The sequence below is a fragment of the Onychostoma macrolepis genome, chromosome 13 (assembly GCF_012432095.1).
Source record: "Onychostoma macrolepis isolate SWU-2019 chromosome 13, ASM1243209v1, whole genome shotgun sequence".
Classification (NCBI taxonomy): Eukaryota; Metazoa; Chordata; class Actinopteri; order Cypriniformes; family Cyprinidae; genus Onychostoma; species Onychostoma macrolepis.
The window spans coordinates 7925867-7951759 of NC_081167.1; the positions used below are offsets into that span (position 1 = coordinate 7925867).

General features: G+C 36.6%; 1 protein-coding gene and 1 long non-coding RNA gene across 3 annotated transcripts in view; one reads left to right on the forward strand and one right to left on the reverse strand.

The window, feature by feature from the left end:
* Positions 1 to 25893, reverse strand: part of thada (THADA armadillo repeat containing) — a 103885-nt gene that overhangs the window by 61046 nt on the left and 16946 nt on the right. For both annotated transcript variants that reach the window (XM_058794937.1, XM_058794935.1), the window contains exons 22-26: positions 11703 to 11812; positions 8215 to 8347; positions 5737 to 5859; positions 5487 to 5609; positions 2212 to 2303 (exon numbers count right to left, since the gene is read on the reverse strand). In XM_058794937.1, the coding sequence (XP_058650920.1) occupies positions 2212 to 2303; positions 5487 to 5609; positions 5737 to 5859; positions 8215 to 8347; positions 11703 to 11812 (581 nt within the window). The remainder of the gene's footprint in view (positions 1 to 2211; positions 2304 to 5486; positions 5610 to 5736; positions 5860 to 8214; positions 8348 to 11702; positions 11813 to 25893) is intronic.
* Positions 15642 to 24180, forward strand: LOC131551810 (uncharacterized). The gene is made up of 3 exons (XR_009273828.1): positions 15642 to 15993; positions 23116 to 23180; positions 23272 to 24180. It is a non-coding gene; the product is annotated as an uncharacterized LOC131551810 (long non-coding RNA).

Below are 25893 nucleotides of genomic sequence, written 5' to 3' on the forward strand. Positions count from 1 at the left end.
CAGTACATACTGATTATAATGGGTTCTATTGTATTTTGTCACGCCACTCGCGTCCGTTAGGAAATGTGATGTGACCGATGTGATAAGCATGAGTTCTGGGCTTCAGCATGGCATATGCTGTATATACAAGCATTGACTGAGTGGCCGCGATCAGCTACGGTGGCCGTGGAGTGGTAATGCGCCGCAGACGCGTGCAGTGATGCACACATCAGCTCTAACGTCACCGAATCTTATGTTAAAAATGAACCATACATTCATCATATTATCATGCAAAACTAAGAATTAGAATCATTGTAATGTGACGATCAAATATAGGTGCGGGTGGGTGGCGGGCGGATCATTTATTTGAAGTAGCGGACTTGGGTGAAGTTTGAGCTCATCCGCGCATCTCTACACTGAGTCTCCAGGAGCAAACAATGGTGGACAAACTAAGTAATTACACCATTTAGAAACACTTAATCTGCATTCTATATTCTGTAAAAAAATAAACAACAAAAAAAGTCATATCGGCAGCATACCGATACATCTGCAATAGGCTCATAGCGGCCGATAATATCGGCAAAATGATATATCAGTCAGACTCTATATATATATATATATATATATATATATATATATATATATATATATATATATATATCCTCTGGGTCTCAATCGGGCTCAAATTGATAAGCAATATAGACGACACAATTGTTTACAATACAACTGGCATGCCACTGAGGTGAGGGGCGGGACTTTTAGATGCGCACTAGAGGCGGTTTAGCGAATCACAACACACTGGGCCAGCTAACCAATCTGAGCCCATTGCGTATTTCTGAGGGAGGGGCTTCATAAAAGCAGGAAATCAGCAGCGCGTTTAGAGGAGAAGGGACAGAGCGGTGTGGAATAAAGGTAAATTCTGTGAAAAATTATGCGTTTTTTTTTTAAACGAAGCATTAACACGTTAGACTGCACCCCATAAACAATCAAGCCTAGAAAAAAAAAAAAAAAAACAGTAAACCACCCCTTTAAGTTGACAAGTAATTCTTCTGTAAGTTGAGCTGTAGTTAAAAAATTCAGTTAAATTCAAAGTAAAAAAAAAAAAAGTCATGAAATTGGTTGCTTTAAATCTTCTCAAAATGTTCTCAACTACTGTTTTTTTTAGGGATGCACCGAAATGAAAATTCTTGGCCGAAACCGAAAACCGAAAACCGAAAAAGAGGAAACCAAGGCTGAAAACCGAAACACAGAAAGAAATTATGCCAATTATTAGTACCATTGCATTTATGGCTATGACTGTGTACTAACTTTACTAAAATCAAGGCTTTGCAATTGCATAAATTAATATTAAAGTTTCAAAGAATAAATCAATTACAAATTATGCAAATATTTATTTAGCACATTGCAACAATGCACAGTATAAAATAAAATTCAAACTAAAATGTTTAACTTTACCCCACTCATGTACATTAAATAATAATGTACAGGCCTGCTGGCCTGCTGAAAGGTTGTAAAATTAAATGTTCTCTCATAAAAACAAAGTGCATTTAGGTCAAGTGCATTTAAAATTTTTCTCTGTAGGACTACTACAAGAAAGTGCATTCAGAACAAGTGCAACTGTTTAAAGATACAACAATATTTTCTCTGTAGGCCTTCAACATAATAGTGTATCAAAACAAAGACTGCCATAGCCCATATGTTAACTTTTGTGTAATGCCCTTTGCCTTGACACCATCACTGGGAAACTTCCTTGCCTTTTCAAAAACGTCCGCCACAGACGGAGTGGGCGTGCTCGGAGGCGTTTTCCTTTTCTGTGCCGCGTTCCTCTCATATTCAGCGTAGCGATCGGAATGTTTGGATTTCAGGTGATAAATTAAACCCGACGTGGAGAAAGTCTTTGCAGATGCACCCCCTCTTGAAATTTCGGCATTACATGTTTTGCAAATCACTGTCCGTGGGTCTTTCTCAGATATACTGAAATGCGTCCACACCGCAGACATGTTGCTTCAGACAAGCACATGCAGTTCGCGGTTTCTGTTTACGTCACCACAACATTTCGGCCGTATTGTTTCGGTGATAAATGTCTTTCGGCCGAAAACCGAAAATGCACTTTTGGGCCATTTTCGGCCGAATATTTTCAGTGGCCGAATATTCGGTGCATCCCTAGCTTTTTATTTATTTATTTTTTTACAGTGTAGTTGGGAGAGGTACATAAAACAACTGAAGTCACACCTGTTCTTTTTGGAGTGCTCATCTTTTCCCTTCTTTACCCCGAATATCCGTGTAATCAGAGTGCTGAACAGGAGAGTCGAGGAGTTCCTCACCTAGAAAGAGGACAGGATGGAGAAACTGACATCAGAGCAAACCTTCCCTCCATGTACATTTATCATTCGCGCTTTCCAAACATCAGTATGCTGTGTGCACACAGACAGACAATTAAAACAAATATTGCAAACGATTGCAAAAACTATTATATTCTACAGCCAGATTTGCCCCTGCAGATTTCGCAATGAGTTCAAGTTAGTCACACTGATTCACAGAGTTGAAAGAAAGCTGATTGGTATGAAAGTGACTTCCGTGTGAGCTGTGTTTCATAGAGTATATCGCTACACTATTGACAACAGACAATGGACTGACAATGCCTGTAAAATTTAACCCAAATTCTTTTAATGTGACTCAAATTTTAAAGACAAAGCAGCAAAAAATGGACTTGATTTAAAAATGTTGGGGAAAAGTAGAAAATGCTCATGAAAACTAAATTGTGACTGTTGGTACTAACATTTCAAAGGGATAGTTCTAAAAAAAAATTATAATATTTACTCAAACTTATGTCTGTACGATGTTATGTCACTACTTCTGTGGCACATTAAAAAAACATTTTGAGAAATGCGTCAGTGTTGTTTTGTGATCATACAATGGAAGTCAATGAGCTCCAACGTTCTTCAAAATATCTTGTTTCACAGAAGAAAGGAAGTCATACAGGTTTGGAACAACTTGAGGGTGAGCAAAGAGGAAAAACTTTCATTTTTGGGTGGATTATTTCTTTAAATAGACCTCAGGGGGAAAATGTAATAAAAAAAATATGATATGACCTCTTTAACATGAGAGAGTAGTGAGTCAGAGCACATGATGATGGCCCTCGAGACGATTACAATGCAAAAATTGGTCTTGGAGCTCAAGGGTGTACAAGAGTCACAAAGTCCACGTCATGCAGGATTTGCAGGGTCTGATGACATCTTGTTCCAGGAACAGTGAAAGGCCTTCAAATCACAATCTTATGTGGCTAAAGTAATGCGGGACACACCAAACTTAATGTTCGAAGTGTTACTGCCTCATAACTTTGATCACATTTTTGTGTCAGCTTAAGAAACATTCCTCACAGACTACAAGAAGACTGTGTGTGTTCTCTGTGACTGACCGACTGCTGCATTCTGGGAAGGATTAGGCCTACTGTACTGTACGGTAAAGCCTGCTGGCTGGAGCGCTACAGTAAAGAGGAAAACGGCAACGGTAGCAGATCTTTTGACATCCTGAAAGTAAGGAACGAGAGGGAGGTGGGGAAAGGACTCAAAAGGAATGAACTGATAAGAAAATTAAGTGAGGAGAGATGTATGAAAGAAACGTAAAGGCAGATAGACAGGTATGAGGGAGGAGAGCAACAGGAATGTGACCTGGAGTTGTCGCCATCATGACCTGTAGGAGCCATGTCGCCCATGTGGAGGTGATCAAAGCGAGCAATCTAGGGCAATCGGCCAGGACCACCGCACAGCTGTGCGTGTGTGTGTGTGTGTGGGGGTGGGTGTGTGTGTGTCCGCACGTACGACTCCTGTCCCTAGTGTTCTCATTCACTTTAATTATTAACCTGTCAGTGCTTCAGCAACAGCTATGGCCTGGCAGGGTGGTGTACGTGAGGAACAGTGAACAAATGAGTGTGAGAAAGGATGAAGAGACGAGCAACACTGGAGAGAGAATTATACACTTTAAGTCCCCCTTTTACAAAAAAACACAAACAAAAAAAAACATACACACACACACATATATATATATATATATGTTTAGTCTGTGTAATGCATGTATATTTATGTATATTTGGATGCTTCAAGCCAAACTCAAAAATATTTAAATGTCATTACATTAGATACAAAATATTAAGTCAAGTGGTATCTGGAAAACAAATTTCACTAGAGCTTTTCTATTTTTAGGAGCCAACTGATTCTGAGGTTTTTTTATTTAACCTAATGTAAAAATGCATTATTTATTTATTTATGCAGACTGATTGAATAATGAATCATAAAAGATTAACAGCTAATAATATATATTTGGTCATTCATCAGACTGAAAATGGAAAGTACATGTAATACTGTATTAAGCACAGTATGCTTTGTCATATACTGCTTACATACAGCAAACATATACTGCTGAATTTTGTTACTATGCTGTAAAAAATAGCCTAACTGAGTTCATAAAATACGGTTTAGTAAATCACATCCACCAAAATCACAGATTTAAACCTTTAATGATGCATAATTCCTACCATTTCGCTTAATTTTAATATTAAAAAAAGTAGGCATTATAGAGTATACACTACCTTTCAAAAATTTGGGGTCAGAATTGTCTTTGAATTAAATTTAATTATTCCTGTGATTCAAAGCTGAATTTTAGAAACCGAGTTAGTAAGGTAGTTGTTAAATTGTAGAATATGGTCATGCAGAATAATAATAAACAGCTAACATGCTAATAATAGGCATGCTAATAAACAACTAGTTAATAGTGAGAATTGGTCTCTATACTAAAGTGTTACCAATTTTTTTTTTTCAAAAGAAGCAGAATAAACTGAGACAGATTAAATCCAGAAGAACTGTGGAGAACAACGTCTCCAAGATGCTTCAAGAAACCTACCTGCAAAGCTACCTGAAAAACTACGCACAAGTGTGCCTAGGACAAAAGCTGCTTTAAACGCAAAGGATGGTCACACCAAATGTCGATTTAATTTGGTTAATAGAAGTTAATTGATAAAGAAAAACTATTTATGACATTATTTTGACAGCATCCTCATTTTACAGCATTTTAACACAAGTGCCTAAAACTTTTAACAGTACTGTAGCTTTGCAGGTAGGTTTCTTGAAGCATCTTTGAGACGTTGTTCTCCACAGTTCTTCTGGATTTAGTCCGTCTCAGTTTGTTCATGTGATTCCAGACAGACTGGATGATGAACAGATCAGATCTCTGTGTGGAGCACTGGCTGTTGTCAGACTCCTTGTGCAAACAAAAATCTCAATGATTATTACTATTAATGGCACAATGAATGTTTGGAAATGTAAACTGATATTTCCTACTGACACACTCCTACTGACTTAAAACCAGTGTTCTAATCATTTTGGCCACCACTTGAATTAAAATTAATTGACTATATCAGTAAAACTATGTCAGTAACACAAACATACTTTTTTGTTATTGAAGGAACTTACACAGATGATGTATATAAATAAGAAAAAGGGTATACTCACAGCCCACACAGGAGAAGTGAAACCCAGGATAGCAGCTTGCATGCCCTCTGACACAAACGGCACAATGTTCTCCCCCAGACGCGTGTCTCGATACAAAGCCCTCAGGATGTTCAGAGCGTGGACCTGTATGCACATAAAAACAAAGAAAGACCCATTAAACATGCCTGATTCTACTCATATTTTCCTCTTAGAGATGAAGTGCATGTGTGTGTGTGTGTGTGTGTGTGTGTGTGTGTGTGTGTGTGTCCACCTGTGGCACAGAGCTGCTCTCAGTATCTCCATCATTAGTGGGCATAGCCAATGCCGTCAGAGAACTCATGGTCATCTTCAGGAGTCCACAGCTGGATGATTTGGGCTCAGAGGACAGCAGGGCCTACAAAGAGACAACATTATTACAGCTATCACTTACAACGGAAGATTAACACGCAAGTTCCCACACATTTGACATGGTTTGGAATGACATGAGGCTGAGTAAATGATGACAGAAGCTTCAATTTTAGGTGAAGTGTCCTTTAAGCTGCATTTCAGACAGCACATTCCTTTGAGACGGGGACAGTGAATGACAGCACGACAGAGGAAAAATGACTCACAGCGTGTAACCGAATACGGCCTCTGTTCTTTTGTCCTCGTGCCAAAGGGTGTGAACTCATCGCGCAAGACCACCTTTTCCGGGACATACCGCAGGAATGTGCGCTCATGCCAGGTGTTGAGTCTATCCATCCTCTCCCTGTCTTATTCTTCCCTAAAACCCTTTCATTATCTTGCGTTTCAGATCCAAAGCCCATTTTTCCTTGACTTCAGTATTCAGCTATTCTGACCTCTCACGGGACTGTCCACTAGGGATGATCTCCTTCATAAAAACTATATGGAATCAATTACTGATCTGCAGATGTTCAAGTAACACTAATGAAACTAATTCCTGGCGGTGAAAATCTTCGGAGATTGTCAGGTTATTACTAAGTATGATTGTTTTGGAGGTACTATGCAACTAATACACACACATACATTTGTGGGGAATTTTAGTACCTCTAGGCATTAAAGGTTCACCAAAGTAATTTTGTGTTTACGCAGCCCCTGCTAGTAGATTCTGCACCAACACTATTATAAGAACCGCCGCTTTCTTCGTCATGTTGAAAACGGTTGTACTGCCTATTACATTTGTGGAAACTGTGATGCATTTTTTTCAGGATTCTTTGATGAATAGAAAGTTTAAATGAACAGCATTTATTTAAAAGAGGAATCTATGAAAATGTAAATGTCACTTTAATTCTACCCAATACCTAAACTTAACAACTACCTTACTAACTATTAATAAGCAGCAAATTAGGAGCTTGAGGCAAAAGTCGTAGTTAATGGCTTGTTAATAGCAATAATTGGACCTTAAAATAAAGTGTGACCAATATGGTCAAGCAGAATATGTTTTATAAACACCCAATGTTAATAGGCATGCTATAAGCAACTCGTTAATAGTAAGAATTGGTCCCTATACTAGTGACTCCATACTTTTGTTATTATAAATGCACTGTAAAATACCCTATTTACCTATTAATACTGCAACTTGTATACAGCCACTAGTGAAAATTTAAAACTTTTTTTGCCCATTGAAATTTATGCATTCAGTTTTGAGTTAATATGAGAATGTCTTCAAACATCGTTTTGTTTTGCGTGTACTTAAATGACAGAAACACTCGTGATTTGGGGTGTAACGGTACACAAATATGCAGTTCGGTACGTACCTCAGTTTTAGTAAAATATGAGTACATAGTCTATGCTCTTCTCTAGACTTCATTTCTCTGGTGAACTAACGAGCTGTAGACACTGATGACTTGCCTGAGGTAAATAAAATGCTACGTGACATTTTGTTTACAAGCTGTTTTAATGACACTGATTGAGTGATTACATGAGGTATGAGATGTTCATTCATGTTTATTTTACGCTAAAACTAGAAGTAAAGAGGAAGGGATGATCACACTGACTCCCGCTCCACGCTGCAGTTTAAACTGAGGCGTTCATACAGTGATCTGTCGCACCAAAGAGTGCCAAAATGGCATTATTGTCTGAATATTCTGAAAAAACTGAATGATTTGTTCGGTACACATGTGTACTGTACCGTAAAACCCATACCAAATATTATTCGACCCATATTTTTGGTATGAATAAGTGCAGCGTTACACACCTACTCTTGATTAGGGTTACAAATTAACTTATTTAAGAAATTTATATTTTATTTTACTATACTAATTTTACTAACTTCTTCATTTTTATTTTAAATATCACAACTCTCCTGTTTTCATGTTTTTAAAATCCTTTTTTTCCCCCGGGTTTTATTTTTTTATTTTAAAAGTTGCAATTGCAGTGTAAAGTACGTTCTGTATTGTATTGTACATTAAACAGAAATGGATTACTGGGTGGGGTAAATGTAGGGCGGGGACTTGGTTTTATCCATCGGTTGTTGATTGGATGGAGGCAGATCTGAATGCGAGTTTGGAGGTGATTATAAAGTAAGAAAGGAGTGGTGTTTAAGCAGACTGAATGATTAGAAAAAGTCTGACATGACGTGCATGGACAAAGAAAATATAGTGCGGGAATTTCTAATTTGTCAATTTTAAGTATAGAAATGTATACAAGAGGAAAGTGATATTGTTTCTTTAGGTGTAAATGATTCATTTGGGACGATAAGAGATCTAGTGGTCTGTGCTGTATATAAAGGAGGCACTAAGTTACTAACCTGTATATAGAAGGGTATTCCTGCACTGCGGCGGGTCGCACACAGTTTCGAGGAGGGGTCACTGGATTTCACTTCCTCAAGAACCTCCTTCAGCCAGTGTGCTGGCAGCTGCTGGAGCGTAGCGCTCCCACTCCTAACACACACACACACAAACCCTCATAAGACCTTGTTGTGGAATTCTGAACAAGACATTTGCTCCCAGGACTGTTGGTATCCAAGTTTGTGCGGTTCCCAGTGTCTCTCAGACATTTTTGTTTATGTTTTCTCTGATGTGATGATATCCAGTTTTCAAAGCAATCTAAAAGTCAAAATCACATCCAAATGTGATCTCAAAGCACAGACTATAAAATTAATTGAATTTAAACACTCATTCGGGGAAAATTTCAGACTAGAGCCAAGTTATACTACAGAGGAAAAGTTGTGAAGATAAACATCAATTTTTATAAACGGTCGTTGTGTAATCATACCGAGACTTACTCTGTTGTCAGTCATGGTTTCCAAAAACAATATTACACAGCACAACTACTTGATAATAATTAGATACATTTTTGAGCAGCAAATCAGCATATTAGAATGATTTCTGATGGATCATGTGACACTGAAGACTGGAGTAATGATGCTGAAAATTCAGCTTTGATCACAGGAATAAATTACATTTTAAAATATACTCAAATAGAAAATAGTTATTTGAAATAGTAAAAATTTTCCATGATATTACAATTTTTACTGTATTTTTGGTCAAATAAATGCAGCCTTGGTGAGCAAAATAGACATCAAAATCATAAAAGAGCACAAACCTTTTAACTATAGCAAATGCCTCAGGAAAATTATTTGACTCACAAAACCATGATTAAGAAAAGAAATCTCAGCAAGCCACACCATTTAAGCAATCATTCATGTTCGTAGCACAAACAGTACTGGAAGAGTTACACAACAACGATTAATATTTCATCTTAAAAGTTTGTTCAAAACCCTATTCCAAAGTATGAGCAATAATAATAGAGATGCTTGCCTAAGCAAGCACTGTAATTACACTGCAAACCTCGGTTGAATACACACACAAACACATAGCAGGAGCTGCCCAAGCGTGTGCAGGACGCCCACTTTGAGAGCGGAGGAAAATGCGAGGCTCTCGTTATGAAAAGTACCGTTATACCAGACGCGCTGGACCGAACAGGCCAGATCAAACAATCCAAACCATACAGAGCGCCCGGGCACACACCTCACTCAGTAACACACTACCCCAAACACAAGGGGAAACCTTCAAAAGGCAGGCGTCGAACGCCCCACAATCAACACCTCGTAACGGGCTTAGTGGTTGCCGGTGGAGCCGTGTAATCACACAGCAATGCTTTTCCTCCAGAAGCACCTCTGAGGCTCCATACAGACACAACTGCTAATACAGGCCCATCCACCACAAACGCTTCCTCAGGGATTTCAAAAAATGTTGCCATCTCAGGTTCGAGCATTTGTTTGCATGCCTGTTTTTTTAATAGATAGGGATGCCAGAAAAATGACAGTAAATTATAGGCAAAAAAAAAAACAGATCACCCACTTGAGCACAACATCTCAAAGGCTAGTCAGTTTTACACTAATAAAAACCATATTTACGAACAGGTCTGGCTTCATTATGGTATGCAGTGCCCACTTTTCTTTTATTCTCAGATACCAGTCCAATAACTATCCAGTTTAATCTAGTTCAATCTTTGTTTTTGCCCAAGCATTTAGAAGCACACAATACACCTACTTTTCGCCATTTCTCGTAACCTGAGGGAGTCTGGCAGCACCAACATTGTGATTAACTTGTAGTGCTTGTCTCAAGTCGTATGGATGTAAATGATGAATGGTTGTTGATCATTTATGCAGCAAACATTAACCAAACTCACTTTCAAATTTCGTTTGCGAGTCTTGATAATGTAAACGAGTCTCTTCTGTTATTATATATGGGTTGTATGAACAAAACTGTTTATCACTCATAACAGACTAGACAACAGCTACGACCAGTGTTATTTTTGTATTATTTTGTATGTAATTATAATTATAATTTTCAATTAGCTTTTATTTTTCTATTTTCAGTTTTCATTTTAACTTTTTATTTTAAAATAATTTTAGATGATTGTCTTTTTTTTGTATTAAAATATTTCTAAGCAGTTGCAATTTATTAGGATTTCAGTTTCAATATTATTCCAAATTTTCAGAGTTTCTGAAGGTTTTCTGAAGGTAAACTGAAGACTTTTTAAATAAAAATAAAACAAGAAAAAACCTTTAGGCTTAAATACCTCTGCTCCCAACCACAATAATATGAAAGTAACTTTCATATGAAAGTATTTCTGCTGCAAAAAACAGCGATGCTCACCAGTATTTTTATCTTGTTTTTAAGATTTACTTGAAAAGCGAAATGAAATGAAATGAAATGAAGAGAGTTCATAAATAAAAATATTTGCCAAAAAAAGTAAGTTTTCATACCTCAGTGACATATTTATGTTGTTTTAAGCATAAACTCGCATAATTCTGTTCAGTTTTAACACTTAATTTTACATTTGCATCTTGAGTATCTGGATTTAAGGATGTTAAGATATTTGTACTGGGAAAAATACTGATGAAGATATTCTTTTTTTTTTTTTTGCAATGTATGCAACATGTAATGCTGTTACTTAATGAACTGAATTATTAAATTAATGAATTAATTTATTTTAGTTTAATTTAAAGATTTTTTACAACCTTTTAGACCAACTGAAAACCTGATTTTAGTACTTAAACTTATTTCAGATATATATATATTTTTTTTTACTAAATAAATATTTCTATTTAATTTTAGCTTTATTTCAATTAACAAAAATGTTTAATAATTTAAGTTTATGATAATAACACTGGTTATTGACTGTTTTTCAAAAGAGTTTCATGAAAAGGAAGTAGAAACTGCAGAGGGGCGAATTAAAAGCAAAAGAGGAAAGCAGAAGGCAGGAATGGAGTCAGATCATTAAAGACGCTCCCTCAGCAACTCCACACAAGAAGAAGCGATCTGATGTCCCATTCATGTCACACTCGTGGCAGCGAGTGAGTCAATTTCCTTAACCTCTGCACAGAGGCCACATTCCAAAGCTCATTAAATCTCACATTTCCAGATGTTAACAGTTTTCAAACTTCCTGATTATTTGAAGCTTGTCCTTCAGGAGCTGTGCTGGTTTCCAGCCCAGCAGCTGAGAGGGAGCAGGGATGAGGAGGAGGACTGGACTCATTCAGGTATGAAGCATTATTGCCAAGCACAACATCAGGGGCTCTGGCGGAGCAGTCCTTATGACTCCCTCATTAATAAAGATGCGCACTTGTTCTGACTAAGGCCTTTGGGTTGAAAACATCTTGAATTTTGTAATGACAAGGGGCCTATTTTACTGGACAGAGAGCTGATGAGTCTGGATGTGTGTTTTAATCATTATTATATAACCGCTGGGATAGGTTGAGTAGTCTGATTGGCTTAAATCTCTCACCTGCAGAGCATCTCAGTGACCCGAACAAAACCCACGTAGGCAAGTTCAAATGCCCCCCTGTGACGAGACTGCAGCAGCTGCTCCCGAAAGTACTTCCCCACACCTTGCACCTGACAGAAAGACAGACACAGAGTTTAAGATAGGCATGTGGAATTGGACAATCAAATTAAAAAGTTTACATTTTGCACATACTGCCTCAGTTAGGTTTTTTGAACCCATACGTATATATATTGAACCAGACATAGAGCATTCATTCTGAGGTCGCCAATATTTTTTACTTTTTGTTTGTTTGTTTGTGTTTTCTCAGCACAACAATACAGGTTTCGTTACTTCCATATAGCATCACTAAAATGTCCACTACATCATTTTCAGATAATATTTAAAATAATTAGTCAGTCATCACAATTTGAATCTACTAAACATACTGAGTAATTTAGGGAATTCCGTGTAATTATACACACTGTAAAAATCCAATTAACAAAATGTTGGAAGGGCAAAAATATTTAAGTTGGACTACTTTTATTGCTTGGGCTTAGTTGAGAAAACATATTATATTAAATCTGCACAAATATATTTAAAAAACATTAAATTAATGGTTATTTTTTTTTAAATCCAGTCAACATTCAGAATGCCAATGTTTGACTGAACTAATAAAAACGAATCCAGCCAACACTGGGATCTTTCCGCAAGTGCATGCGCCTGAGTGACTTGGCGGGAGAAATAGCGCCGGAGACTTTGCGGGAGAAATATCTTGTCAAGTTCACACGTCAGGTAAGTTCCAGTAAATAAATGTTATTTTTTTAGAATAAATTTAACAAGAAAATCATGCAACATATTTGAATAAGAAATAAGACAATGTCAAGTTCAGGCGTCCGGTAACGTTAAGTCAAGTGGCACTGAATAAATATTTGTACTTAACCTTAGACTGAAGTTATTAAAACGTATATTTAAAAGGTGTAAGTGTTTTATTTAAAACGTATATATTTATACACAAACGTACAACACATATAAAAACATTCAATAAGCGTTGTATGATATGTCTGAGGGAAATATAAGTGAAGGGAATGTGGTCTTCCACCTTGTTTAATACATAAAACACAATGTCAAAAGCTGTGTTACTATAATGAATTTTAGCAATTTTGGCATGTTGTATGATATTTTTTGTGTTTCCGTGACATGAAAAGATATGAAGAGATCGCGTGGTCTTTCTCTCTTTTATAAGCCATTATGTTTAACGTTAATCGAAATCTATGAAACGTGTAACTTAATGTAAACAACAGTAATGCGCTCATTTGAAGTTAACATGGGCGTGTTGAATGGATTTTGCGTGTGTAAACTTTTGCAATTGTCCCGTGAAGTAAAAAGACGACATTAAACTTGACTAACAACCAGCCACGGTGAAATGTCGCACTTTTCAAACGGGGCGGATTAACGTTACACGGTTTCTGGTCTCGTGAAGGCGCTTCAGAGAAGATTGTCGTTCCAAATAAAAATGAACAACTGAATCGTTTCACAAGGCCGTTCAAAGCGTCTCAGTCAGTTCCCGAGGTAGTGAATCAGTAGATAGTGCACTGGGGAAGACCGTGGCTCAGTAAACACTGGGACAACCAATCAATCAATTTGTAAAACGTCACCATTCATCAACAACAGACAGTACTGTTATATTTTGATATTATTTTTATGCTATTTGAGGTAACTTGGCCCTATAATATGAAATGTACATGTTCTATCACAAATCCAGTCAGCATCAATGCTCCCTGTTGTCCAATGGATTGTGGAATGAATTTATGCCCAAAAAAAAAAAAAAAAAACTTCTGTTTCATCACAAATTTAATTAACTGATATTGATACATTGTAAATTTTTCCTTCTCCATCAGGGTGTGGCCAAAGGTTTCACTGGAACTTTGTCATAGTTGCAGGATTTCAGATGTAACCCAGTCAGTTCTTCCAAGGCACCAAACACTGGCTCGTGACCAGACTGCTCCACTGCAACTACATACTGTGTGTACCTTCAAGACGAGGAGTTTATTGTTTTCATTTCAGGTAATGTGTGTAAATGTTTAGAGTTTTTACTACAATTATAATGAGCTTTATTGTTCTCAGTGGCATCTTCACTAATATTAGTTTGTTTCATTCTTGTTCCGAGCTGAATGTAGCCACCAGATCCAGTCCGCATCCAGATCAGATGGTGGATCAGCACCTAGAGATGACCTCTACAGCCCTGAATGTCAGCGGAGACCATGTCAGCTAGATGAGCCCCAGAGACAGATCCCCTCCAAAGACCTAGTTGGCCATCGGGACAAAACCACGAGAACCAGACAATCCTCTGCTCAATCTGACCTGTGTTGCAGCCTAGAATTAAACCACGCCATGCTGGTTTCATCTGGTCAGAGGAGAACTGCCCCCTGACTGAGCCTGGTTTCTCCCAAGGTTTTCTACTCAATCTCTGTCACTGATGGACTTCCGGGTCTTTGCCGCTGTCGCCTTTGGCTTGCTTATTTGGGGACGCTTGTCTGATTGCACAGACATTATTGGAAGAGAGCTGAACTGGATGATGTCAACACTGAATCACCAATGAACTGACTTTAATTGGAAAAATGACTTGTTATTGTCCTCTTGCATTATTGACAAACTATTTTCCTGTTTGACTCTGTGAACTGATTTCACACAAATCAGTATTGTATAAAGCGCTATGTAAATAAAGGTGACTTGATTTGATATACTGTAAAACCTGATTCATTTTATTAAGTATTTATATATATATATTTTTACTTCTACCTCATTTTAAAGATATAATTGTGAACAGTAGTAATATTTGTTTGTTTGCTTGCTAACATTTTGTTTAGCTTGTTTAGTTTTTTTCATAGTCCATTAAACAAAGTTTAAACTGAATTTTGCAGTTGTATTACTGATGTAATGTTTGTCAAGTGGAGCTTTAAAGGGATAGTGCACCCAAAAATGAAAATTCGCTGTTAATTTACTGACCCTTAGGCCATCCAAGATGTAGGTGACTTTTTTTCTTTATTCCTGTGTTTAGTCAGTATGAAAAATGTTTTAAATGGATATTGTTATTAAATACAGGCTATTATGTGTTGTAAAGTGTGTTTTTAGTGATTGATAAACATCAGTTAATCATTTTTAATGTTTTTTTTTTAACTATAAAAATGTGTGTGTATGTAGTTCCCCAGCAATTTCTTATGATGCCCAAATAATAAATCTTAGTTGAGGTAACATAAAACTAGTTCACTAAAGGTTGAGCCAACTAAAAAAATAACAATTCAGATAACACTTCAGAACAAGTCAGAAATTGACAACATAAAATTTCTGTGGAACTTGTTACTAAATAATAATTAGTTGAAACCGCTTTAAAGTTTTTACAATGCACATTTTAAAATATAACAGACTCATAAAAAGAATATACTCAATGAAATAATAAAAGCAATTTATAACTATTTATTACTATCTTTTTATAAGTTCATTAAAATGAAATATATTCTGTACATTTAATTTTTAATAAATGTTTAAATAATTTGAAAAAATATTTCCAAAAAAAAAAAAAATATATATATATATATATATATATATATATATATATATATATATCTCATGTTCTGTTCATATATTTAATATACTTTCTGAAATACCCATATTATATTTTTAATTGTTCATTTTAATTCAAATTTACAATTAAAAATAAATTAACAATAGTACTTAAAAACATTTACAGCATTCATATAAATTTCATCTCATTGTAAATGTTAAAAATCCTTTATTCACTCACACCATGTTTTAAACCTGTATGACATTCTTCTGATGAAGATGGATTTTTTTACTGATCGTGGTAGGATCCTTGCTGTCTATGGGAGGGTCAGAGAGCTCTCGGAATTCATCAAAAATATCTTAATTTGTGTTCTGAAGTTGAACGAAGCTCTTACGGGTTTGGAACGACATGAGGGTGAGTAATTAATGACAGAATTTTCATTTTTGGGTGAACCATCCCTTTAATGAATATGCCTAGAAAAACAGACAGATGTCCAGCCTGGCTCTCAAATCAACAAAACGGCTCCTCCCACAGGCGGCCAGCGGTTAAGGTCCACATGGCAGCAGAGCAGCTATTTACATCGTACTCCAAACGCTTCAGATTCTGGAGAACTTTATTTAGCAAACACTTCCTGTTTGCAATTTCACCCACACCCCCCACTGCCACCACCAACAACACCACCACTAAACTTTGCTTACGCTCCACGTGCGCCGAGAAATTTCCCAATACAGCCAGCTAATTACACGTCAGGTCAGTGACCTAAATAGAAGCTTTTCCTGCACGTCGAGCACTAAGAGGGGTTAACACAACTCTAATGCTGTTGTTTGCTGGTTGTTTTGATTTCAAGCTCAAACTTGCTGTGGATTAGGAAATTCTGGTTAAACATGTATTGAGAAAAATACAAACAAATACCACCGATGGTGTGATCAGCAAATTATGAAAGACTGGATGCAGAGTGCAGTGAACCAGCAGGTTGAAAATTATTTTGACCTATACAAGTCAGTAACAAGTAATTCTGGTTGGTCACAACTTACAAATGGATCATACAAGGCAAAAAATTAAATAGACATTGACGAGCATACAGTCAAGCAGAAACCTTGTATCCTTTTATTCTTTTATTTTTTTCATAAATCAATGCTATTGGTCACTCTTTACGTCTGTCTGCTGGTTTTACAAATATTTAACCAAAGAAAAGTATTAAAACGTGCTTGTGTCTTTTGTGAAACAGTTGTTTAAATAATTACAGCATTTTCTTTACTCAAAAAACAATATATGTCTATAAAGGCTAATGTTTCATGTTTTTGAAGAATGGAGAAGAGTGTCTTAGTCTAGCATTATCTAGGTAGTCAGACAATACTTTCTTAAAGTGATAGTGTACACAGACCAATCATTTTACTTCAAAGGACCTCAGTATAATGTCAGGAGCCAAGGGTATTAATTTTGTGTTGCCTGTATATGACAGGGAACGGTGAGCAATATGCATTTAAAAAGGCAAATATAGAGGAATATGTCAAAGTTATTTATATGTGCCAAACCTGCTGCCAGCTGGTGGCGCTATGTCTATAACTTAACATTGGCCTGTAGATGTCTTCAGACCAGTACTTTTATCAAACATATGAAGTTTGGTGCAGATTGAACATGGTATGTTTGAGTTAGTGTAAAACAAGTCATTTCCTGTTGCCAACAGGTGGCACTATCACTATAAATGAATATTGGCCTTAAGATGTGTTCAGGCCAGGACTCTTACCAAACATGTGAAGTTTGGGGCAGACCGGGCATTGCATGTTTAAGTTAGTGTAAAACAAGTAATTTACTGTTGCCAGAAGGTGGCAGTATGATTATAACTGAATATTGGCCTTCAGATGTGTTAAGGCCAGGACTATTATAAAAGGTGTGAAGTTGGAGGCAGATTGGACATTGTATGCATGAGTTAAAACAACTTCCTGTTTGATGGAGTTAGTAGCATACTTTAGCACTTAGCTAAGTGTTGCTAACATGTTTGAGCATGTTGCTAACATGTTTAGCACACAATGGCATATTTTAATGTGTTGCTAATAGTGCATCACAGTCTAAAACATGTCACTTCCTGTTGCCAGCAGGTGGCGCTATGACTATAACCATATACGGGAATGTATGTGTGTTCAGGACAGGCCTCTTATCAAACTTGTAAAATTTGGGGCAGATTGGACACTGCTTGCCTGAGTTACAGCAACTTCCCATTTTACTGCATTACTAGCATGCTTTGGCACTTAGCTAAGTGTTGCTAGCATGTTTTAGTATGCTTGTAGCATGCTGCCAGCCTATTTATCACTTGTTGACACTTTTTAATATACACCTAGGAGTCCATTACAGTGTTAAACATGTCTCTTCCTGTTGCCAGCAGGTGGCGCTATGACTGTACCCGAATACGGGAATGTAGATGTGTTCAGGACAGGCCTCTTATCAAACTTGTTAAATTTGGGGCAGATTGAACACAGCATGCCTGAGTTACAGCAACTTCCTGTTTCATGGCGAAACATCAAACTTTGTCAGGCCCCCAGGGACACGCCCCTTGACGAAAACTCTAGATCTTCGCAATTTAACATCGCATAGGCCTTATGATTACACTCAGCAAATTTGAAAACGATCCGATTAAAACTGTAGGAGGAGTTCGTCAAAGTACGAAGCCTGGAAATTGCAAAAACTGCACAAAAATTGAACAGGAAATTCGAAATAACGTACTTCCTGTTGGGTTTTGGATTTTGTACCAAGAGACTTTTTTGTAGGTAATGGTGTGTTACACGTGTGCACTTTTCGTGCATGTACATAAATCGTAGCTCGAGGCGCACTCTTTTGAAATTGTATAGGTTGCGCTATCGAGCCATTTTGCCACACCCACTTCTGAAACCCATATCAGATGTAAATTTTCGCCAGTTCTGACCCGTGTGAAAAGTTTCATGAGTTTTGGAGCATGTTTAGGCCCTCAAAAATGCGATTCACTTTGGAGAAGAAGAAGAATAATAAACAGAGCAATTCCAAGAGGGTCCTCGCACCTCGGTGCTCGGGCCCTAAATATTTTGGATGAAAACCGGGAGGCTTGTGACTGTCCCATTGACTGCCAAGTAATTATCGTTGTTAAGGCCCAGAAAAGTATGAAAGACATCTTTAAAATAGTCCATCTGCCATCAGTGGTTCAATCTGAATGTTATGAAGCGACGAGAATACTTTTTGTATGCAAAGAAAACAAAAATAACGACTTTATTTAACAATTCGGCACTGTAATGTCACCGTAGCGCCATTTTAGAGAGTAGAGTATCACTGCACGCAAAATGCATAAGCTCTTCCGTGTCAGAAACGGATTTCCCCTGCTCAGGGAGTAGGAAGCAATGGACACTGTGTAGGGTAGGGATCATGTCAATCGCAACACGTAGCTCACTTCTAACGAGCTGGTTATCTGAATCAGGTGTGTTAACTAAGAGAGACGTGCAAAATATGCAGAGTGGGGGGGAATGTGCAAGGACTGGAATTGAGAACCGCTGGTGTACAGGTTTGGTACAACATAAACTCTGGATCCTATAGCAAAATCAATTGAGAACCATGGACCTAAACCACGAGTCAAGTGACAAGTTTCTTTGGACAAACATACTGTATACAGTTGAGAAAAACAGTATTTACATAAAGATTATATGAAGGATAAAGGTGCATTAACCTGTTTGACGGCAAACAAGTTCTACTGTCTGCTATCAACAGTGTAATGATGTATAAAGCTCACAAAAAAAAGTCACTTTCAAACAAGTGTTAATGATATACTAACATAGTATTAATACTAATATTTTCAATTAGATATTTTTTTATTTTTTCAGTTGGCATTTTAATTTAAGTTTCAGTATTTTTATGTGATTGTCATTTTTATTTCATTTTTTATAGTTCTATTTAGCTTTAATTTGTTTTATTGCAGTTTAAAGGGGTCATCGGATGCCCATTTTCCACAAGTTGATCTGATTCTTTAGGGTCTTAATTAAAAGTCTATAACATACTTTGGTTAAAATTTTCCAATGGTAGTGTAAAAAAAACGAAACAAAAAAAAACACCCTTTTTTGCCTGTCAAAATCAGCTCTGTTTTCAGTAAGCCATTTTAGTCCATGTTGCTTTAAATGCTAATGAGCTCTGCTGACCCCGCCTCTCTCTTCCGTGGGGTGACGAGCAGACTGTAAACTTCAGCCACGAAACTGGCTAACTAGCACATTATTAGGAAAGGTGAATGCAAAGATTCATAAAACCCCTTGTACTCACTTCTTCTGTAGATGAAGCTGGATCACGAATGATTCATGTGAACATAGACGCATTTAGGCAGATCGGGGATCGGCGCATTCCCTTCAAAACGAAAGTAACGTTAATCCTCTGCATCTTCAGCGGCTCAGATGTCGGGAGTAAATGACGACTGCTATATTCATTATTACATCCAACAACAAAACATCTCAATTGCTTAATCGGTGATGTTCTTGTCTTCCCCTGCACCGGAGTCGACACCATGGTGGACAGCTCTCAGCTCACTCAGGGCGGGTCTAAGGTAAGACGGTCTTGTCAATCAACTATCGTGGGAGCGGCCTGTACAGGACTACGTCATTCTGACAGGAATCTCAGAACAGCCTGATTTGAGAAAGGGGATTTAAAAAACACTGGGTGGATTTTTATCATAGGATGGATGTGTACACACACTTCCATTTATGTTCAAACAACTTGTAAAGTACATTTTGCATCCGATGACCCCTTCAAGAATTTAAGTAGTTAAATTTAAATTGAACTTAAAAAAAAAAATGTAATTGTTGTCTTGGCAACTAACTGACTAACATGATAATTTTTCATTCATTATTTATTTTATTTTATTTTAGTATTTTGTTTTCAGTTTTTAAAAATAATTTAAGTTTCAATAAACAATAACACCATTTCAACCAAGCAGCTTTCTGTTGGTCAACAGAAAGATGGTGAACCTGTTGTGAAGTATGGACGAGAAAACATTTTCCAATCATGTGGATTGCCTTTTAAAACACCTCGATTTCACCCATGAAAAATTGCATACTAAAAGTATTAATTTTTCAACCACTATCAGCTCTCTGAACAGTCAAGCTAAATGCAGCCAGCTTGTAAATGGAGCGAGTCGCTCCAACAGCATTTAAAGCTTATAAGGGCCCTGGATAATCCAAATTACTCACAACTCTCTCAGCTCAGCCCAAAGGGGACGGACAGACCCCCAGCTTAACCAAAGCCATGGGAGAGCCAGACAGACCCAACTTTAGCTCCAGATTAACCCGTCTATCCAAAAGGACCTTAATTTCACACCAACTTTCTTTCTCAAAGGCGACCTATGCAATAGTAACTGTCAGATTTGATATTCAAATGACCAGAGTATGACTTCTCCGGGTACCACAATGATCCCCTACTGAGAAGCAGTTTACTCTTAACTCAAGGAATTATCCATCACTGGGATGTGACTAACTGTTTGCAGTTGCCATGGCTCCTCCGCTGTCCGAAAACATGTGCCGCGTTTCCACAGAGACGGAGGACATAACAGGATGCAGGACACACACGTTTGGGAAACAGAACCTTCGCTGTCATAAACACACGCTCGGCTCGATCCCTCCGAAGAAATGCGGTCTGGAAAAAGATGTAGTACGAGGCATAAACACAAACCGCAAACACAAGCCATGTGGACCCCGGCAGCATCATTAGATCATCCTTTATATAACAGGCGAATATGCCATGGTGACATCACTGAATAACTCCACTCCATCTGTTAAAGCGCTGAGGTCATTCAGCAGGACAGAGCGGTGAAAATAACAATCACACCGACACATAAACGCGCTCGCCGAGGCCTCTGGCCGACCAACTCCGATTCCCATTCGGAAACCTTCGCACAGATATCAAGTAACAGTTCTAATGATTTATTGCTTCATATTTCTGTATGTGCAAAGATGTTGCAAGGTCTGCTCACTCCCTCGCTAATTTCTGGATTTGGAAACTATTAGCAATCTATCACAGAAAACAAAGTGGGAACATTTGATCAAGCTGTCTGGTTTTGGCCAAAGCTATGCTCTTAGCTTAAGACATCAAAAACTAATTTAAGAGTTTAAACCTTCTGCCCCTTAAACTGAAAAACTGAAAATCTGCTCTCCACAGGATGTGCTACAAAAGAAACCTAGAATCATATTGGGTCAGATGCACTGTTAGACATTTCTGTAATTTCTACAGTTATTTACTGTATATCACCCAGTATAATGCTGCAAATTCCCTTTACAGTAAATAACTAATACCCTTTGCATCACAGGAATTTTCTGTGACGTCAAACCCCACATACAGACTTACTGTATTTTTTCAAATTGCTGTATGCTACTGTATTTGCTGTAACGGCCTCTTTGGCGCCATTCTATTGAGGTTGTTTTATTTTCCTAATTTCTTACATTTGGATTGACATGATTTGCCCAGGGGTGTATTCCAGAAAGCAGGTTATGTGACATACCCGGGTATGTTTGAGGATAAGTGAGCGGATAACCTCAGCTTTCAGTTCCAAAATCGGCGGTTAATTTCAGGGTATGTAAGTAACCATAGCAACTTGTTTTCTGAAGATAACCTGCTCGGAGCAGGTTATGTTCCAGGGTTAGTTCACTTCAGCGCTATCAGAGCATGACAGATAGCGCACAATATTATATATTATTACAATACAGTTATATACATAACTGTATTGTAATACTAATATATATATATATATATATATATATATATATATATATATATATATATATATATATATATGCTATTTTAATGATAAAGCGCTATTATAAGTAATAAATAAGGTTTGCCTATATATATTGCTCTAATATGGTTATTATATTTTATTGGCATATATAACAGTTATCTGTATGAATTATAAAACACTATTATGACAAGGTAATGTTTAATTTATTATATTAGCCTATATATATATATATATATATATATATATATATATATATATATATATATATATATATATATATTTATAATATTATTTATATTATCATCTCACACATGGATCGGCATTTTCTATAATGTATTTCTATAATAAAAATACATATCTGATATGACTTAATATATAATTAGCATCAAACAAACAATATAATTCTTATTCTCAAGGATTAAAGATCAAACTGAAATTTTTTAAATGATTGCAAAACCATCAATTAGGTGGCGATATGCATTAAGCATAAGGCCAACATGACCTTTGAACAGAAGAAGAAGAAAGAAGCAGTATGGCGCGCTTATTCTTAGCGTCCGTTTCCATAGTGACTCGTCGATTCGTCGCTCTGTTGAGAATGTCTTGAGTCTTAACCAGGAACATACTCGGAGTTGAATGAATTTACTCCCGGACGTGTTTTTGGAACCACATACCTCGAGTAAGCAAGGTTTGGGGTTAATCAACCGAAAGTTCAGGGTTTATCTGACGGTAAGTTAACCATGCTTTCTGGAATACACCCCTGGACCGTGTCTATAACACCGCAACAGCTTGGGACTGACTACTCTGAACATGTTAACAGTAACATAGTAACAATTACCCCTCAACATGGCGGTAACAAACTGGTGAACTGCGCTGTCATTACAAACGACTTTTGTCAGAATTAAGTTACCGAATTTAAATTATTTTTAACCAGCAACGCTTATCTTAATATTAACATTAAGTTAACTAATGTGAAATTTTGTTCTGGTGTTAGTTAATGTTGGCCAGTAGCCTATTGAGAAAATAAAATCGTATGTTAGCTAGGTTAAACTAGTTTTATGGCTAGCTGCCTTTCTAGTTTTAGAATTAGTTTGTTATAGTATTGAAGATTTACTGCAATTCTTTGTATTTGTGTTTTAAAGGCAACTGCAATGAAGCATCAAGAAAGACATGAGCATCCCAGCCACCCTGAGACTGATAATTCATGGTAAGAGAATAACTATGGTTTTGAGAGGTTTGTGTATTCTATATGAGGTTTGCCTTTTAAAAGCGTGCTATTTCTACTTCTTGTTTTTCAGAGAAAACATTTCTGTCAAAGTCGATGGTGAGCAAAGATGGTGGCCACGTTTTGGAGCAGCACCTGGGTTTTGCAGATGCCATCTGTGGGGATTAATCCAGAGGATACAACATAATGCACAGCAAAACGTCTTAAGACAGAAGAAATGGTGAAGATGCACTGTTCCAGCATTGGAAGACCATATTTTTGAGTGTTATACATACGAAGTTTTAAAGAAAGAATTTGATATTTTGTAATTATTGTGTCTGTTTTAATTGAATGCCAGTAGTACCCATGTAGAGTAAAAGTAAAATGAATTATATATAAAAATAATCAAATCTAATCTATATTAAAATGAACGAATTAAAGTAGTATACTGAATTGTATTATTTTTACAGTGATTAAAATTAAATCTTACAGTAAGTTACTGTAAAAACCCTTTGAAATGTCTAACAGTGTGCCTTAAAATTGAGTCAGAGCAAAAATTACATGCAATGTCCAATGTATGCAATATATTCTTCTCAAGTCATGCATTAGTTTTGTGTGAGAAAGAGATAGAAATTGAACCTGCTATTCACTAAAAATCTCTGAAAAGCCTCTAATGTACCTCTCAAATCTTATTTGCACTTTTGTATTTTCACTTCATCAGTTAGATCTTATGATTTTACACAAATAATTGCTTACATTTTGGCTTCAGACTGTGAAATGAAAATTAAAACAAAAGGAAACAAACAAACAAAAAAGTGTTAACTGAAACTACATTTTAATGACTCCAAAACTATCTAAAACAAAATAAACATTCACAAAATTATTTATATTTTTGATACATGGTATATTATGAAAACATACAACCATTAAACATGAAAGTGGTACTAGATAGTAAAAGCACTAAATTTTTAAATTTTAAAAATGATACCAGTTAACAAATTAATTGTGGCAACTCTAAAATAAGAAAACTAAAAAGTAGAAAAAAAAGAAAATAAAAACAATGATAAAGTACAAAAGCATTGAAAAAAAATAAATAAATAAATTTAAAAAAAAACTTTAGAAAAATCAATTATTAAATTAAACTAAAAGAAAATGGGGAATTAAAAAAAAACAACAAAAAAAACATTAAAAGTTATATTAACTATTCATTTCAGTGTTTTTTTTTTTTTTAAGCTCAACAGCATCTGTTCCTGATCACTTTCATTGTACGGAAAAGATCTGACTAATATCTCCTCTTCTTTTCCACAGAAACAAAAAAAAAAAGTGTTTGTGTTTGTAACAACTCAAGGTTGAGTAAAAGATTATTTTTGGCATTAAGGGCAGTAGGTTTCAGGATAAGGCCCATTTGAGAGAGGGAATTTTCACTTTACACCTCAAGCTATTTTTTGCTCTGTTCAACGTACACAGTTACAAACTGTTACAAACACATGTTCACATTGTACTCTAAGTGCTTGTGGCTTTAAGTCACCCATGAGGTTTTGAACATATACCAGGCTGTAGGAAACACTGAAGTTTATGTATCGTACTGGCACACAGGACCGAGATGCAGCCAGAGACTCAGGTGTAAAAAGCTGCTGAATGAGTTCTGTGTGAAGTGGTTCGGCTCTTCGGGGAAAAAGGAAGCCATTTGAAAAGAATGCAGGATAGGAAAGGTAGTCGGCCCATTAAACAGCAGGCTGGTCTGAAATGAAAGCGCTATGCTAAGAGGGCACATGCTAATTGTAAGCGGGCACAGCAGGAGACAACATATACATTCACGTGGTTTAAACTACTACCGACGGAAAATAACTGCACTGCTAAGCGTAGGCAGCTGGTGCTTTTCACTGTCCTGAACCATATGGAGCAAAATCATGCTACCATACCTCATTTCAGCCAAATACAAAGGCAGCATCTTATGTATTCTTCATGAATAAGTAAATCCCAAAATGCATTGCGACAAGTGAAACAGATTATCCAATAGACTTTAGTCAGGTTAGATGAATGCAGATGAAACTGAGGCTGTGATGGATAGACTTACAGTCTTTACAATGGCACACACTGTATAAAGGTCCTAGATTATGTAATTTTCACAATTCACACTTTTCAACCCTTTCATGCATGGTGTCCACTACAGTGGACAGATATTTGGAAGCCATTTTGAACCATTTAAGTTATAGCACCAGGTCCCAACCACCAACTGGCGAACCACCAAAGTGTTGTCTATGATTCCATTTAATTATTATCTTTGTATCTCTTTTTTGTTTTGAGATATTGCATAATATATTCAAAAAGGCGGAGGAAAGAGGAGATGTGCCAAGTACCTCAGGAATAAGTGTTAAATCCTTTTATTCTCCAGACAGGTACAACATTTTTCAGCTAAATAGGATGTCAGAAATACTTTCATCTAGATTATCAATATTTTTCTTGTACATTTTTCTCTGTAACAGAAAATATATCTGTCCACTACAGTGGGTGTCATGCACCAAAGAGTATTATCCTGCCTATGTGCCTGTATATAGATTCTGATTTTTGTATGTTTTATTAAAATTATGTAATAACTTATACTTGAATGGTTTTATTGAACAGAAATATTAAATAGTCTTTAGATTTTATCATTTATTTCAATTAGTCTATATGTTTTTATTAGACAGAGCCGAAATTATGAAAATTGTGTCAG